The sequence below is a fragment of the Hesperophylax consimilis genome, chromosome 3, assembly GCF_061612785.1.
Source record: "Hesperophylax consimilis isolate HC1 chromosome 3, BYU_Hcon_1.0, whole genome shotgun sequence".
NCBI classification, from domain to species: Eukaryota; Metazoa; Arthropoda; class Insecta; order Trichoptera; family Limnephilidae; genus Hesperophylax; species Hesperophylax consimilis.
The window spans coordinates 42897591-42913958 of record NC_142838.1 but is presented as its reverse complement, the minus strand read 5'-3'; the positions used below and the strand labels follow the sequence as shown (position 1 = coordinate 42913958).

The 16368-nt window shown below is 35.7% G+C and overlaps 1 protein-coding gene and 1 long non-coding RNA gene across 2 annotated transcripts; both read left to right on the top strand.

The window, feature by feature from the left end:
- The first annotated feature begins 3675 nt into the window (after positions 1-3675).
- Positions 3676-4531, top strand: LOC149425548 (uncharacterized). Its single transcript, XR_016305647.1, has 3 exons — positions 3676-3788; positions 4278-4355; positions 4437-4531. It is a non-coding gene; the product is annotated as an uncharacterized LOC149425548 (long non-coding RNA).
- On the top strand, positions 4520-8730 carry LOC149425547 (histone-lysine N-methyltransferase PRDM9-like). Its single transcript, XM_089650792.1, has 7 exons — positions 4520-4635; positions 4788-4870; positions 4954-5037; positions 5117-5367; positions 5444-5586; positions 7575-7705; positions 8723-8730. Exons 1-7 carry the CDS (start codon positions 4544-4546, stop codon positions 8728-8730), a joined length of 792 nt encoding a protein of 263 aa, XP_089506918.1. The 5' UTR covers positions 4520-4543.
- The last annotated feature ends 7638 nt before the right edge of the window (positions 8731-16368 follow it).

Below are 16368 nucleotides of genomic sequence, written 5' to 3'. Positions count from 1 at the left end.
CCCAAGATATTTTACAAAGCAAACGTTAAGTTAATAAAAAGAAACGGGTTAAATGATTTTAATTTTCGCCACCTGCTGGCGGGTCAGTCTGGGAGAGACTGGTTGTGGGATCCATACATCCGTCACTCCTGGCGCATTGACCATTGACCCCCGGATTACTACCCACCCCTCATACCCTTTTCCTTCCCAGAAATTTCTCTCCTTCATTTCCCTCAAAAGATCCTCGAAATTACGTTTCACAATGATAGGTATTTTGTGCAAAATTCGTAATATTTTTTGAAGAAAAAACATTTTGTAACAGCGGTATGGAGGCAGAAACTAAAATGGAGAACGTCTTGAACCAAAGAATATCGGTACAACACTGATGAAATGTAATGAAAACAAAGTTCTACCGCTGCATTATTTATTATTGACTTATTTAGCATTGGAAGTGCTTGTGTACTGTGTCAACAAAAGCAATAACAAATCATCGACTCCCAACAGTGATAAGCAGTGAATAGTTAATTTTTAAACGTTTCACAATGGTTGTGCAAAATTTCATCTCCAAAGCAGAAATAGCTGTCAATGCCTTAAATAAGGTACTTTTTGATCCGGCCAATAAATTTAATAAGGATCAAATCTCTAAAATTTCCCCAATTGCATGTGAAATGCAATTGCCATAAGTACCATATCTTCAGCTGTAGCATCCAAAACTGCTAATTTAGAAGGTGAACTGCGCGCATACAAGGATATTAGAGCAAATCCTTCTCAAAATAACTTTAGTATTTGCGAGGCTCAATGTACGAAAAGAGCATTCGCAATGTTTCTGTGTGCTTCAAATTCTTTAAATACATTTTATTTTTAAATATTCCGTAAAAACAAATACTGTTTTAGAAACTAGATAAATTTATCTTTCCGGAACCGATTGTTACGATAGCGGCGCGAAATCTGAACTATTCAACAATTACTCTGGCTATTTTTAGGATTTTATTGATGGCATCCAGTATAAATATCTGTGAAAAACTGGAGAGAATTATTATTTCTCTTTCTAGCATCAAAAAATTAAGTATTTCCGCATGATAGAAATAAATATAAAAATACTTTTATAAAATATGGACTCACGGTCATATATAAAGCTCAAACGCTGGAGGGGTCAAATACATTATTTTATTTCTTCGGCGACTGAAATATAACGATTGAACTAATACAAAGTGTTTTAACCAGTGATTCTGGATATTGGTAAAGTTGTCGAGTTCCGCATCATGCTTGTGTATGTGTTTGATTTCAACTTCAATATTTAATGGAGACTACTATTTAAGTCTGGGCTTTAGGTAAATATGCACAAAATAGGTTTTCAGAGTCTTAGTTTGGGTTATTTTAATAATTTATGAGTATTTCCCAACCTTAAAACTACATTGATAGATAAAATATGAAACTTAACCCTTTATAGGACAACTTTTTTTTAACGTTACGTTATGTCTTCTATATTCATTTTGATGAACAGAAAAAACCTTTTTTTTTTGTTTAGTCTTTTTGAAATTTTCTATTTTCCAGACTGGTGTCCATTTAGGTAAAAAACAATATGATTAAAAATTTTGTTTTCATTACAAAAAGACAGGTAAGGAAAAATTTACTTTTATATTGCGTTACAGGAGAATAACTCCTTTGATAATTTTATAGAGAAACTGACCAGGACGCGATTTTCGTAAATTTACTCCACATGTGCGAACTTCGGGGCGGTTGGTTCGATTCAAGACCTGAGTGATTGGTTTATTTATGCCTCTGTGGGTTACCTCAGAATGATTACAACCCATAAGGGTGATTATAACTTGTAAACATAAAGAAATATAGACCTTAATGTGGCACGTCTCAAAACTATCCGTTTTTAGCTTATGACCTATAAAGGGTTAAATACATCTTTTATCATCTCCCACTACATAATTAGTTATTTCTTCTGATAAACAAATTAAGTTGAAACCAAGTGCTATTTATATATTTTTGGCGTAAAGCGTGCAGCGGAATTCGATAAGTTTAATGTTGTTTCTTGTAGTAACTATGTTGAAAGCAAGTGCTATATATTTTTATTTTTTGCGTAAGCGTGAAGCGCAATTCGACATGTTTATCATTAAAACATCCGTAAAAATAATTATGTGTAGGTTCCAAGGTTCCAAAATATTAATTTCGAAATCTACAATTATTTTACAGTCTAAGGTAATTAAAAACGGATGATTTAAAAATCATTTAGCGAAATGGTTTTATAATTTGACCGGTCAGTGGTTGAGTGGGCATAGCGCTTGGGTCTCACCCGAGCGTCGCGTGTTCGATTCCTCGGCTGGCTAAGTCCTCCATCACAACACAAGCAACATTTTCGGCTTTCTGTGGTGGTAGTAGGAGATTTTCAAACATTGTTGGGTTATTCGTAACCTGGGAATGTTTGTCTTTCTTTTTAAAAAAAGGAAAAAGAAAATTTACTTGTCATCTCCTAAAAGCTTTAATACGTTTGAATATAAATTTCCGGATGACATTGTTGTATGTACGATATTATAGTTGACTTCAGAAAAAAATGTACGATAATGTTTACCAATGTTTACAATGCAATAATAATTATCAAACAAAATCATTTTGAACTGTCAGATCTGAAAATGGCATATATTTGTTACCATACTAAAAATAATGTAATCATTAATTTTTCAAAGCAGGTACCTTCATTTGTAAAAAAAGGGCAATGTCCGTAACTAATGCTTTGTAAGGAAGGTTTATGACCAGACATGACATTCTATGAAATCCGCCTACTAACATCATTTTTAAAAGGTTGTGCAACTAAGCTAGCAGAGAATTGAACCAGCAGCGCTTAGGCGGGAACCTGGCGCATTTGTCTACTCGGCTACTAATCTTTCAAAATGTATATATTAGATGTTTTCAAAATATGTAGGCATATTAGTTGACCAATAAACTAAATCTAACAGGTTTCGATCGTGTGTCCTGGTCAAACTCCAACTCAAACCAATAAAAACAGTTATTGTGGTCTCATGAAATGAAAAACTTGGAGAAGTTGTAATTTTTGAAATAGCGAGTTTAGTATTCATCCAAACCATTGAAATCATAGGAAAATTTCAAATTAAAGTGATTTATTTAATGACAGTTAATAGTTTTAAAATATTAAAAGGATTGTGATTCAAATATTTAATTGACTACTCTTAAAGGTTTCGATCGTGTGTCCTGGTCAAACTTACAAATAACTCGGTACCAGGTTTCTTCATTATCTGTAGATGATATTTTACTAAAAATTGAACAAACTGTATGGAATAAATTAAGTTAATAAGTTTTTCTCAGTTTTAAAATATATACCAAAATAACAATATCAAATCCAGTGGGCATATTATTTGTAGTATCCAGATAATTACCCATACAAAATTGAAAAGTGTATAAAGAACTTTGAAACTTTTAGCCCCAGCTTTTAGTTTATTATCGTCAAGTTTGCTAAACAAAACAACTTCCTTCTGTTGGCTAATCTTTTTTCCAATTCCGCGGGAATTAGTGGCGTCTTCAAGTTCTGATGTGAGTGTGAAATATTGTGCTGCTGAATTTTGTTGCATTATAACAGTTTTATATTTATTATATATTATTATTTATTTATTTTTTTTTTAGTGAAAAGCGAACTAGTAAATTTACAGATTTTTATAAAATAATGTTTAAAATGGCCAGTGAAAACCTGAATGTGAAAGGCTTTTTCACCAAGAAGGAATGGAGTGAAATGTCTGAAGAAATACGTTACGGAGCCCATTGCATGTACGTCGTGTACAAACAAGGTAAGATTCTTTCTCTTCCCCTCTCCTATTTCACCAAGCTTTATTGATTAAAGGGTTTTAAGATTTTCACAGCAAAAGTATTATTGGGATAAATTTGAAGGTTTTATGCCATGTTGTGCTTCCTCCTTCTTTCATCATTGGGGAAGATGTGCACCCACACTTTGATGAAGTTTTGGTGTACCCTGGTGTCCCAATTAAGTTTTTGTCTTGCAGCTGTTGTCTTTGTGCTTGTTGGTAAGTGATGTTGTCAATTTTCTTTCGGTTTTCTTCACTGAGGATTACACTCAGGTACAGGTGTAGACATAAAAGGTCTATTCCACTGTTCAATCACTGTGAATTCTTTCGCTCAGCAGCGCTGTGTCCGCTACGTAACTGTGACGCTGTCCGAAACGTTGGCTAAACAGGGAGGAATCGCACTACGGCATAAAACTCCAAAAATGAATCACAAGGTTTATACATACTGATAAATGTTTATCACTTTGTCCACAGGAAAGATTGAAAAACCAGATTTTGTTATTCGGCATGAGAAATTCAAGGCAGAGCTAGAGTCTAAGAGCAAAAAGCAAGGTACATAATATTATATAATGCATGTTGTATTTAGATTCATAATAAATTTACTAAAGTGTTCCTTTTCTTCACTGTTTGTAGATAAGAGTCCGGCATTCAGGCTACAACAACAGAAGACCCGAATGCGGAATAAGCTAAAGAACCATAAGGTGCGTATTGTATTGATGTTCCTCTAGTATTAGTGGTGTATGTATAAGGTGTCATGTGTGTTGGTTGGATTGTTGCAGGTTGGCGCAGTGGAGCAATGCTTGAAGGGCTTCAGCCAACTGGAAATAGACGAGTAAGTGTGGAAAGGAAGAGTTTGTTGTATTTTGTTTGTAACTATATAAATTGTTTCATGTGATCTTTGGTCTTTACTATAGACACTTGACAATAATCATAGTGATGGCATTAACATAGTGATGTAACATAAATATGTTTTGATTCCTGCAGATGCGCACGGAGGAAAAAGTTAATGGATGAGGTGGTTAGAGCATTGGAGGAGAAGTTAGACACGGGTCCAGACAGCGAGCCTGGTGAGTAAAGCCTATAGAGAATAGAGAATATACTGTGGTGTGTGTTGGGTTAATTGGCTTCATGAACACATCCTTACTTTCAGTGTACATCAAGAAGAGGCGGCTGAGAAGACTGAAGAAGGTGAACTACATGGAATTGCAGGAACAGGAGGACGACGCTTACAGCTGTAAGTGTGTAGTGGTGGGTGTACTCGTGTATTGTGTAGTGGTGGAGTGTGTGTAACTGTGTGTGTGTTGAATTTCCAGGGTGTGATGAATGTGACGCACGCTTCCGGACGTTCTGCCCTTTGCACGGACCGCTACTCATAATACCGGATGATAAGACGGGAGACGCAGAGCTCGGATGCCCCCCGCATGTAGCGCTGCGGTCCTCGGGAATCCCGGGGGCGGGGCGCGGCGCCTGGGCGGCGGAAGCTCTGCCCAGCGGACTGCGCTTCGGGCCCTACCGCGGCCAACTCTCCAGCAGACCCAACCCCAACAGCCAATACGTGTGGCAGGTACTACTCATCTACTCACTTCTTTTGCTATAACCGCTTACCACATGTATACCAATTCGCAAATCATGCTGTACAGGTGCGCCGTCCAAACGGAGGGAGGCACTATATCGATGGCGAGAAGATCAGCAATGCCAATTGGCTGCGCTATGTTAATTGTTCGCGCAATACCCTGGAACAGAACCTGCAAGCCTTTCAATACAAGGGGCAAATCTTTTACAGGTAAGTGCGGTATACTCAGTGGCGTAGCTAGGTAACCAAGGGCCCTGGGGCAAATTAAAAAATGGGGCCCCACTGCTATGTAAACTGATTAGGTTTTTTCAAATAAAAATATGAAATATACAAACACTTTAAAAATGCTAAGCTACTTAAGCTCTTTTTTGTGCACTGCAGACTGCAGGGCAGGTAATAAAAATATTAAACAGTAACAACATAAATTACAATACTTGGTGTAGGTTTGGCTAATAAAACGAAATAGAGCAGATTCAAGGGTTTGTTATATAAAGGTCGGGCCTACCAACTGACTAAATAACAATTATATTTACAATTTTTTCCTAGCTTTAGTTTTCGCAAAAGTATCAATGACTTCGTTTAAATCCAGGCTTGATGCGGTTTTGTTTTCAATTGCTATTAGCGATAAATGTCGGAGTCGAGTTTGGCCCATCTTATTTCTTAAATAATTTTTTATTATTTTTAATTTGCTAAATGACCTTTCAGCTGCTGGAGAAGACAGGAATTGTAAAGAATTATAACATTAGATTTGCTCATTATTTCCTTACATAATTGGTGAACAGTCCATGCTTGAGTTAGTTGAGGTAAAACTAAATGGTAAATATTAATAAATTGAAGTGAAAAACTAGGGCCTGAAAAACTGAATATTTTCTTTGGAATTCGTCACACTTTTGTAATAAAGTTGCTTCATCAACATGTAATAAAAATGTTGGTGTTAGAAAATCGAATATATGACAGACTGCACTCATACCAATAAACCGTGTATCTAATTGAGATATTACTGTGTCTAGTACATTATTGAAAATCTCAATTTTAAATATTTTTTCTCGGTTTGGAAATCGGTGATCAGCAGCTAATTCATCAAAATGTTTTTTAACTTTTCTTTGCCTTTTATCTTGAAAATGGGTATCAATACCATATTTTCTTGCAGTTTCACTGGCTTTGCACTTGAATAATTCGAAATCATTTCTATAAATTTGCAACTTTGCTTTGGTCTCTGCTAAAACTTTACTCGCCTCGCCCAAATTGATGTCGCATTTTTGTAAAGTTTTGGATGCATAATTGATGTCGTTCAATACACTGTGCATGAATTCGCAAAGCAACACGAACTCGAAATTTAGCATTTTTGTTTTAATACTCTCTGCTTCACTACGCTCATCTTTATTAGGACTCTTTAGAACTATTTCTGATAATGCTTTGATAATATCAAAATAACGAAGTTTTATTGCAGATATCGTATTGACCCTACTGGACCATCTGGTCGGATTTAGTTTTTAAATGTAGAGGTCTGTGGTTCCTCCAAACCCTCCGCTCTTATGTGTGTCATGCAAACATCATCCACGTTCACATGATCGGCGGCGGAGGCATCTCCAACTGCAATAATTGTCGAATCTTCTTCAGTAGGCTTCTCAACCAACACTGCAGTTACCACATTATTTGAGTCACTATCAATAGAAATATTGTGGCCAGATGTACTTGCAGAAGGCTGACTAAAAAAGTTGTCAATTTTGGGCAATTTTTGTTTACTATCTTCTCTTTCTTGGCGTTGTTTGCGTTTAAATGCACCACTGGGTTTCTTCTTTTTATCCATATTTTAATACGCTACAAGTGTCGTTGGGGAATGACGCACATATCACTATCCGTCAAATTGACAACACTGCCAACCTACAGAAAGAATTTAGGGGAATTCCCTAGGCATAACTTTTGAATTTCTCTCAACTGAGTTGTCATGATTAAAGTGGGGTTGCAAGTTGCAACCTGTCATATTTATTTTGAAAATGGGAGAAATTTCTAAAAGTTCAGTTCGATCGAGATTTCTGGTAAGGATTCGAGGGCCCCCTGAGCTTGAGGGCCCCGGGGCACTGCCCCGCGTAGCCCCTAGGTAGCTACGCCGCTGGGTATACTATACTATACTACATTACACTTAGTCGTCAGCTGTAAACCATACATTCTATTTGCACTTCTGCGTATGCTTTCAGAACAGTGAAGAATATTGAGTCAAACACGGAGCTGCTGGTATGGTACGGACCGGAGTATGGCAAGACGCTGGGTATAGATCCCAAGACGTACCACGCACCTCTTTGCACCCGTACACCTACTCCGCTCCAAGGTATACATTCTTCTATATTATATACCACTGCACCGTCTGGAGCCAGTTCCAGACTGGAAGTCAATTGTTACCTAGTCATTAAAATATATTCACTAAACATCTAAATTCTGCGTTTCACACAGCCATAGTCATTTTTGGAAAGACCATGCGGTGGGTATACAATTTAACATGGAGACCGCCTAAATGCGTTTGTAAATAGCTCTTTACTTCAAATTAATAACTCTTAAGGACGGGTTATTTTACAGAATATGAACCATTAATCAAATTCAAGTTCTGTAAAAGTTCCATTCAAGTTCTTTTTTTATTTTACCATGGGCCGGTTGTTTCACAGTACTCGGATAATTACAGAACTTGAAAAACTTGTAAATGTATTAGCTACGAAATTTGATGAATAGTTCAAATTCTGTATAACATCCCACCCTCATTATTATTACTGTATTGAAGCTCATCTTTGAATCCACGTAATATTTTATTTGTACTTTTGGTAGCAAATTGTTTTCAATCTACTTCACTACAATGAATAGAGTTGTGATCTATCTGTGACTACATATTTACATTTATTGAGCAAAAACACAGACAACCATTGCTTTTCTTTGCATTTTTTCACATCTCGCACGGACGGGGGTGTGAAAAATTGTTATCACTTCTTCGATAATAATTTGGATAACTTCGGGAGTTATTTTTTCTTCATGATGGTAGATGTAAAAAAGATGGACAACTTTTTTCGATATTCCATTGTTTTTTTACTGTACAATCCAATCATTATTATTATTATTAGTTATGAACAATAAATACTTAGAGCAAACGGATGAGTTTGTATGTTTTGGAAGTATGTTGGATGTAAGGATATTGAAAGAAGGGCAAACGCAGGAAACTCTATTAATGGAAGACTTTGGGCCAGTTGTTTCACAGAATTCGAACAATTAATCAAATTTCAAAGGTAATTTAAGGTTTTATACCAACACTGATGTATAGATGTGGTGTTTGTGTTTATAAAACCATGTATGACCGTTTTAGGAATTTAAGAGTTATTTAATGAAGCAAGTGTTCTCTGCAGGCGGCAGTTCGCAGTGTGAAGAGGAGCGGGTGGCAGGAGGAGCCCCAACCAGAGGAATGGGGACAATCGACTCACAGCCCTCCACAAGCAAGGGGCAGAGCTACACTGTGCTGCTTCCACAGAAGAAACGTTTATCATGTTCCAAATGTGAATACTCCACTAATAATAACACAAATTTTAAACGTCATAACCTAATCCACACAGGTGAGAAACCTTTCTCGTGTGATGTTTGTACGTACATCTGTTATCAAGCTGTAAACCTTAAACAGCATAAACGCACTCACACAGGTGAGAAACCATTCTCGTGTGATGTGTGTACGTACACCTGTTCTCAAGCTGTAAGCCTTAAAGTGCATAAACATACTCACACAGGTGAGAAACCATTCTCGTGTGATGTGTGTACATACACCTGTTCTCGTGCTGAAAGCCTTAAAGTGCATAAACGCACTCACACAGGTGAGAAACCATTCTCGTGTGATGTGTGCACGTACACCTGTTCCCGAGTTTGCAACCTTAAAGTGCATAAACGCACTCACACAGGTGAGAAACCATTCTCGTGTGATGTGTGTACGTACATCTGTTCTCTAGCTGGCAATCTTAAAGTGCATAAACGCACTCACACAGGTGAGAAACCATTCTCGTGTGATGTGTGTACGTACATCTGTTCTCTAGCTGGCAATCTTAAAGTGCATAAACGCACTCACACGCAATCATATCCAAAATAAACTTAATGCTAGTCTCACACCAGCTCTATTCTCTCATAATATGTGGGCTTGGTCTGTTTCACCATATCACTCGCCACACATTCTTTAATACATAGAAATTTTTAAATTTTAATTTTATTTATTTGCATTATAAACAGTTCTTATACATTCTTATTTTACAGTATTAGGAATAAATTATATCACTGACCAATAAAATAATGTCATTAAAGCTAATACCTATTCTATTCTCTCATAGTATAATATAATGTGGGCTTGGCCTGTTTCACCACATCGCTCGCCATACATTCCTAATGTGAATATATGGCAAGCGATATGCTGAAATAGGCCAAGCCTATATTATGAAAGGTTAGCACTCGTGTGCGCAACTAAACACAATTTTACATTTTCCTCGTAACTAGTGATGTGTACCCGGTAATATTCCCCAAACTAATTTAAATCCCCCAAAGTCCGGAATTTATTTATTTTATTAAGAGAGTCATTCAGAATGAGGTTATGTTTTTTTGATGAAAAAGTAATATATTTAAAGGTATTAAAATAAGTGAACTTGAGTAAAATGTTTACAATTGCGTTTTTTGACATCACACAATACATAATTCAGAACAATTCATAGTGCTGCAGTACTGCTGCGTAATTCATTGTATGTACGTTGACATCACTCGCTTATCGGCCGTCCGGAAATATCCACATTTTGACAGCTTATATCTTCGGTACTATTCTACAATCATTTTAAAAAGTTCTGTCCTCAGCGTTATCTCATTAATTTGATACATTGGAAATAACATGATATTTCGTTGTAGAAGACAACCGCTCGGGAATTTCAACATGTATGTGAAAATTTCCCAATTTCAAAATTAGTTTTTTGCCATTATGTTTTTTAATCTAAATCTAAAAGTTATAAAAGATATTATGCTGCATTTTCAAGGTGAAATTAGCTGAGTTAAATACTTTCATATATTATATAGGTAATAGAAAATACAAATGAAAAGCCGCGTTATATTCCTGAAAATTGTGAATTTCGCATTTTCTCGTGGAAATGCCAAAATATTCGTTTTTGGCTAAAAACTCAGGAATTTGTTATAAGAATTAACGATATCGCAAAAGTTAGATTTTCAATTCACTACTAATAATTCTTCACAGCAAATTACATAATATTCAATAAACCTTTCAAATCCATATTTTTTTCCCGACTCTGTAATAACAATATTTTATTTTAATTTTAATTATTTAACGCCCAGAGGGCTTTTACATGGTTGGTAGTATAATTAAATCAAATTAAAATAGTATAATTTTAATTTGATTTCATTTTAATATGATCCTACTTTCATTACTCCGACACAACTTACAGTCATTCATGGTTTTAACACACAAACACCTCAGGGATCTCTCTTTTACGGCATTCAATCTACTTTCATCTTTTGTCTGCCAGTTCCATGCGTCATTACCAGAGATGTGCAAAATGGGTACCCAAAACCATTTGAAATGCAAAATGGAAATGGGTCAAAACTTTTCCATTTGAAAATGCAAAATGGTTTTTAGAAAAGCATTTCAAATGCATAATGCAAAATACCTATTTTCAAAATGCATTGAAAATGCAAAATGGTTTCTCAGATCAAACAATTAAAATAATTATAGAATTTTTAAACAATTTTGTCATTTAATAATGGACATCAATGTAGAACAAACATATTACATGATGGTACATCCAAAAACACCACGACTACAGATTATGAAACCACAAAAAATTTGCGCAGGACTAATGTTGCCAATGTAGAAACATAGAAACCACTATCTAAAAATTTGCGCAGGACTAATGTTGCCAATGTAGAAACATAGAAACCACTATCTAATATTGAATATTACAGCATCATGGCCCCATGTTCAGTATTTGAATCAGTATATTTTTTATTACCAGGGAGCAACTTGACAAATGTAAATTATCTCTCATAGCGAGGTTGAGGACCGACTGATATTTGGGGCTTATGAAAAAAAGATGAGTGGAGATAGTAGGAAGAATGTTGCAAAAAAGCATTTAAAATGGAAAATGCATTGAGAAAAGCATTTAAAATGCAAAATGGAAAATACCCATTTTGCATTTCCATTTGAAATGGATTTATTTGAAATAAAGCACATCTCTGGTCATTACCACCCATTAGGGTTGGTATCAGCACTCCATTGTGGAATGTCTAGCCTCACTTCTTTGTTTAATACAAGTAACCATCACATTGTTTAATAAGCGGTAGAGAGAGGTTGGTAACACTTCATCTCTATCGCTCCAAGTGCTCCTAGCTTCATTCACAATGAGATTTAATCATTTCAAGTATATAGGTATCATCGCAATCATTAAAAACTTCCTGGTGGAAAATCACTTCAAGTGATCTTTGCAAATAGTTAAATAACTAAGAAACTTACGACTAAGAAATCATTTTCTAATGTAATCTTTCTTACAACTTACCAGAGGCGGTTCCTTGGTACGTGCATTTGTGCATTGCACTGCTTGTCTTCAATCTCCACATAACAAATTACAACGACATCTGTGCCCCAGTGATCGATGTAAAAAATTCGTAATTCCCGTCAGGTCATTATTTGAGCTATCTTCTAGTAAAAAAATCCCGCGCAAGAGCAAGCGGTCGTGCATACCCCGATATGCACAGAACCAACTTTTACCATACTACTAAAACAGCGTCGGGCGGTATCGAGACAGCCCGAAGTAGCCGAAACGGTGACATGAGCGAGACAGATTACACTCTTAACGTCAAATTACGTGTTAGAGCAGTGCAGATACATAACCCATCCGTGCATTATCGAAGTGCTTTGACGACGAGTGAATTTTGCATCACTTTGATCATGCGTAATCCAATGCGTTTGGAATGGATTCGCTTAGAAATACTAATGTTCAATGTTAACGCAACAACATTAACACATTGGAACTCGTTCGCGGTGAAATCAAACGGTTTCGCTATATTTTCAACGATGAATTGAGTGTCTTTTATTTTCAAGATAATTTTGTATTATTTAATCAGTTATTTTACAAATATAACTTAGAAGATAGAATGAATTGCAGTAGGTGTTCCCATTCATTAATTTGCTCCACCTAAATTACAGACTAGGTACATTTTAAAAGTGAAATGCACTGCTGGTAATTACAGTCACGGGCCGCGTCTGCAACTTACCACCTGTAACTAGAAACTTACAACTACTACATTACTATCTACAACAGAGGCGTGTAGCTAAACTAGCGTGGGTATTTAGCGCCCGGGAAATAACTATCCTACCCAAAAGGGGCTATGAAAATATGAATTATTATTATTTTTTATTTTTTTTATTTATTTTTTTATTACTTGTAAATTATTTAACATTATAAATGATAACAATATGCAGACAGATATATAATTTTTTCGTTTTTTATTCTACTATTTAAAGCCCAATATATTTATATTATTCATCAACTGATGGACGAATGCGCCACGTGTGAAAATTTTGCATGTTGAATTTATTCAGATAATCTGATGGAAAAATTACAATAAATAACTTATTGGTTACAACCTGTTAGAAAAGAAGTTACAATTTAACACATCCCACCAGAGGCGACTTTAGGGATCCAGGCTTGGTAGGTCATTTGAAATAAATGTGTGACTAATCTTTATTTGATATTGTGAAAAATGCCCATTTATTATTATTATCTTTATCAATTTGTTATAGTATTTAGAGTCCGCTTACATAGTAAATTGGAAATAAATGCACAATCCATGTACTTACGGCAAATTATTTCTTAGATATTATGTTTTAATGCAGTTGTGCACAACATTAAAGTAAATAAAATAAGAGTTTGATTCTATTTGACAATGATCTTTTACGTTTTTTGTTTTGTTTCATTCTTCAGCTTCATTCCAAATCAGAGGTTCCCAAAGTGGTCTATATAGACCCCCAGGGGTCGATATCGGCTTGCTGGGGGTCTATGTCAGCGAGAAAAAAATTGAGGGTCCACGAAATTCAAATGGGGGTACATACGAGCCGACCCCCATTTACCTCATGTCAATATTTAGGAGTTCCGTAAATGACAAAATAAACCTAACACAAATATAATAGACTGAGAAGTTACTTATTTGATATATGTATGTTTATATATCGTAAAGTTGTTTATTGAGGTATATAAATAGAGTCTACGTTCCTTTTCTCGTCAGAATTAATATATTTAAGCAAAACATTGCACATTGGAAGCCGCGAATTTTCCTAATTCCCCAACTTGTTTTTGAAAAACCAGGGTAAAAATGACGTTCAACATTTAGATGTACTTCACACAGACTTCAAAACTAAGTTTTAGGACATTTTGACTGTGGAAATGGAATGTTGAAGAATCGGATATCATATGACAGGAAGAACTGATCGGAATAAGTGCTAACAAAGAACTTAAGGGGCAGTTCTGTAGGGCCAGCTACAGAAAGAAATTGCCGTTGCTTATCCTGCTTCATTTTCATTTGGTGTAATACCTCACAAGGGTGCTCCTGTCTGCACAATGCAAAAACAGAGGAACTATATCGCCACCCGTTTGTAGGGCAGGCAAGGGAAGAGAATCTTTTTACGAAAAAAATAAATGATTATCACATGGGACGTTAATAGTGGACGTTATTTGGCAAGTGGTCTACGGTGCAAAAAAGTTTGGGAACCTCTGTTCTAAATCGTTAACAACATAAAGATTATTATTAAATTATTCCAAACCTTTCCCGAACTATCCAATTGAAAAACAACCATTGTTCACACACTAAAGGCGTGTAAAATGAAAACCAACATATTTTTATGTCACCATCTCTGTAAAACATATAATATTCATCGTGTTGTCTCCACCACGGTCATGACCTAAGCGTCCCTAAGCTTTCTTCGATACGGTAATTTTTATTTTGATGATAAATATAGTGCAATCTCATTTATTCTATGGCGCGCATACGGACAGAAGATGCCAAAGTGGACATTCTTTAAATTGATCCAGCGAATCGTGGGGACTTGTGAATGGAAGCGTCTATTAGAGACAACAGATGTCACTGCTCGTCACTCGCCGCAGTCGCTGTTCGCGTTACATTTTAAATAAATTAAGAATAAGGCCAGTTGTTTTGATGCACATAATTGATTATTATTGTTTTATTATAATATTGGGGGTCAAACACCAATTGACCTAAGGGAAGAACCATCCCACATTTATTTTGGTTTTGTCTTCTGCGTTAAAATTTGATTGCTCAATGTATATTATTATTAAGAGTCAACAATCAATTCCTTCATTCCACTATATTATTAATAAAACTAAGTTCATCTGAAAATATTTCTATATTCTTGAAGGATTTATTTTCATATATAAAAGCATGTACCTAACAAGAAAAATTAAAAGGTTTGTGTTTCATTTATGTTAATATGGTAACTGTATAGTTTATATTATCATGGTAACTGTATAGTTTATGTTTTCATGGTAACTGTATAGAATATATTAAATAAATTAGTTCTATAACTGAAAATATTTTTATGTGCTAGATTGATTTTGTCGCATATATTAATAAAAGCATGTACCTAATAATAAATATGTAAAGGTTAGTGTTCCATTTCCATTACCATGGTGACTGTGTAGTTGCGTGATTTTCAAAAAATTTATAAAATTGAAATACTAAACAATCCATTTTGTTTCATTGAAATAGTTATGAAATTTTTTTTTACATAATCTCCACACTGCAAGTTCTAGTGTCTCTCTCGGGGTCTATGCCATCTTTGAGGATGCTGGAGGTTACCCACCACATTCCTAAGGGCATCACAACTCTATTTTTTTATATAAGTATGCTAGGTTTTTATTTGATGATTAACCTGACTGTGCCTACTCAGTGAAGCGCAGATGGTTTTACCATAACAAAAGTATGGAATAAAGGTTATCAGCTCCTCCTCTGGTACATGAGAACGTCTGCCGGAATGAAGGAGTAACAGCCTGTGGAAACACTATCCACCGTCCCAGTCAATGGGCCCATTCGAGGCAGGAAGTTCTGCTTAACGACTCCTAGATTCTTCGTAATTCAGCAGCGGTCCAGGTATATTTCTATAAAGGGGATGGAGATATCTCCCGAGGTCCCTAGGGAAATATAGGGAGCGGTAGATAAATAATTACCCTTATTTTAATTGAACTGATTCAAAGTATTTTTAGTAGGTAAGAGGGGGCACAGTGGAACGCGGGGCAGAGTGAAACACCTACAATAACCCTGTCTTACATTTCGATTGTTTTTATTAACAGCAAAATTAAGAGCACAAGCGGCCATTTTAATTCAGTTGTCAAAGTAAAGTTGTTTGGGCCGCGCGTTAAATATTTTGAGAAATCGGTTTTTCGGCATTCATTTCTTATAAATTATTGTGTAATCTTTTTCGATCTACTCAAAATATCGTAGCTACTGGTAAGTGACATTTAAACTGTATATTAGGTATGTAATTTATGATGTATTTTACAACAAAACATAACCTTAAGGTTAACCTAAAAATTTTGATAATTTTTGTTTTCATGAAATCGGGTGTGGGGCACGGTGGAACGGGGCAGAGTGGAACATGTTCCACTGTGCCCCGCGGTGTTCCAGTGTGCCCCTAACCATATTTGCTTTTTCAGAAAACGCTTCAAAATGGTTAGAAACCGCATAAGGAAGACTGAAATAGGTCTACACGACGAAAAAGCTATGAGAGAGGCTATTGAGCTGGTTGAAAAAGGAATGAGCTTCAGAAAAGCGGCTGAAACGAAGAATGTGAAACTTGCGACACTCCATAGATACGTCAAGAAGAAAACAGAGTCTGGAGTTGAAAACATGGAAGATATGCGTGTTACATCACAAAATGGCTGGCTTTGATTGGCTCTACGGATACCGTAAAAG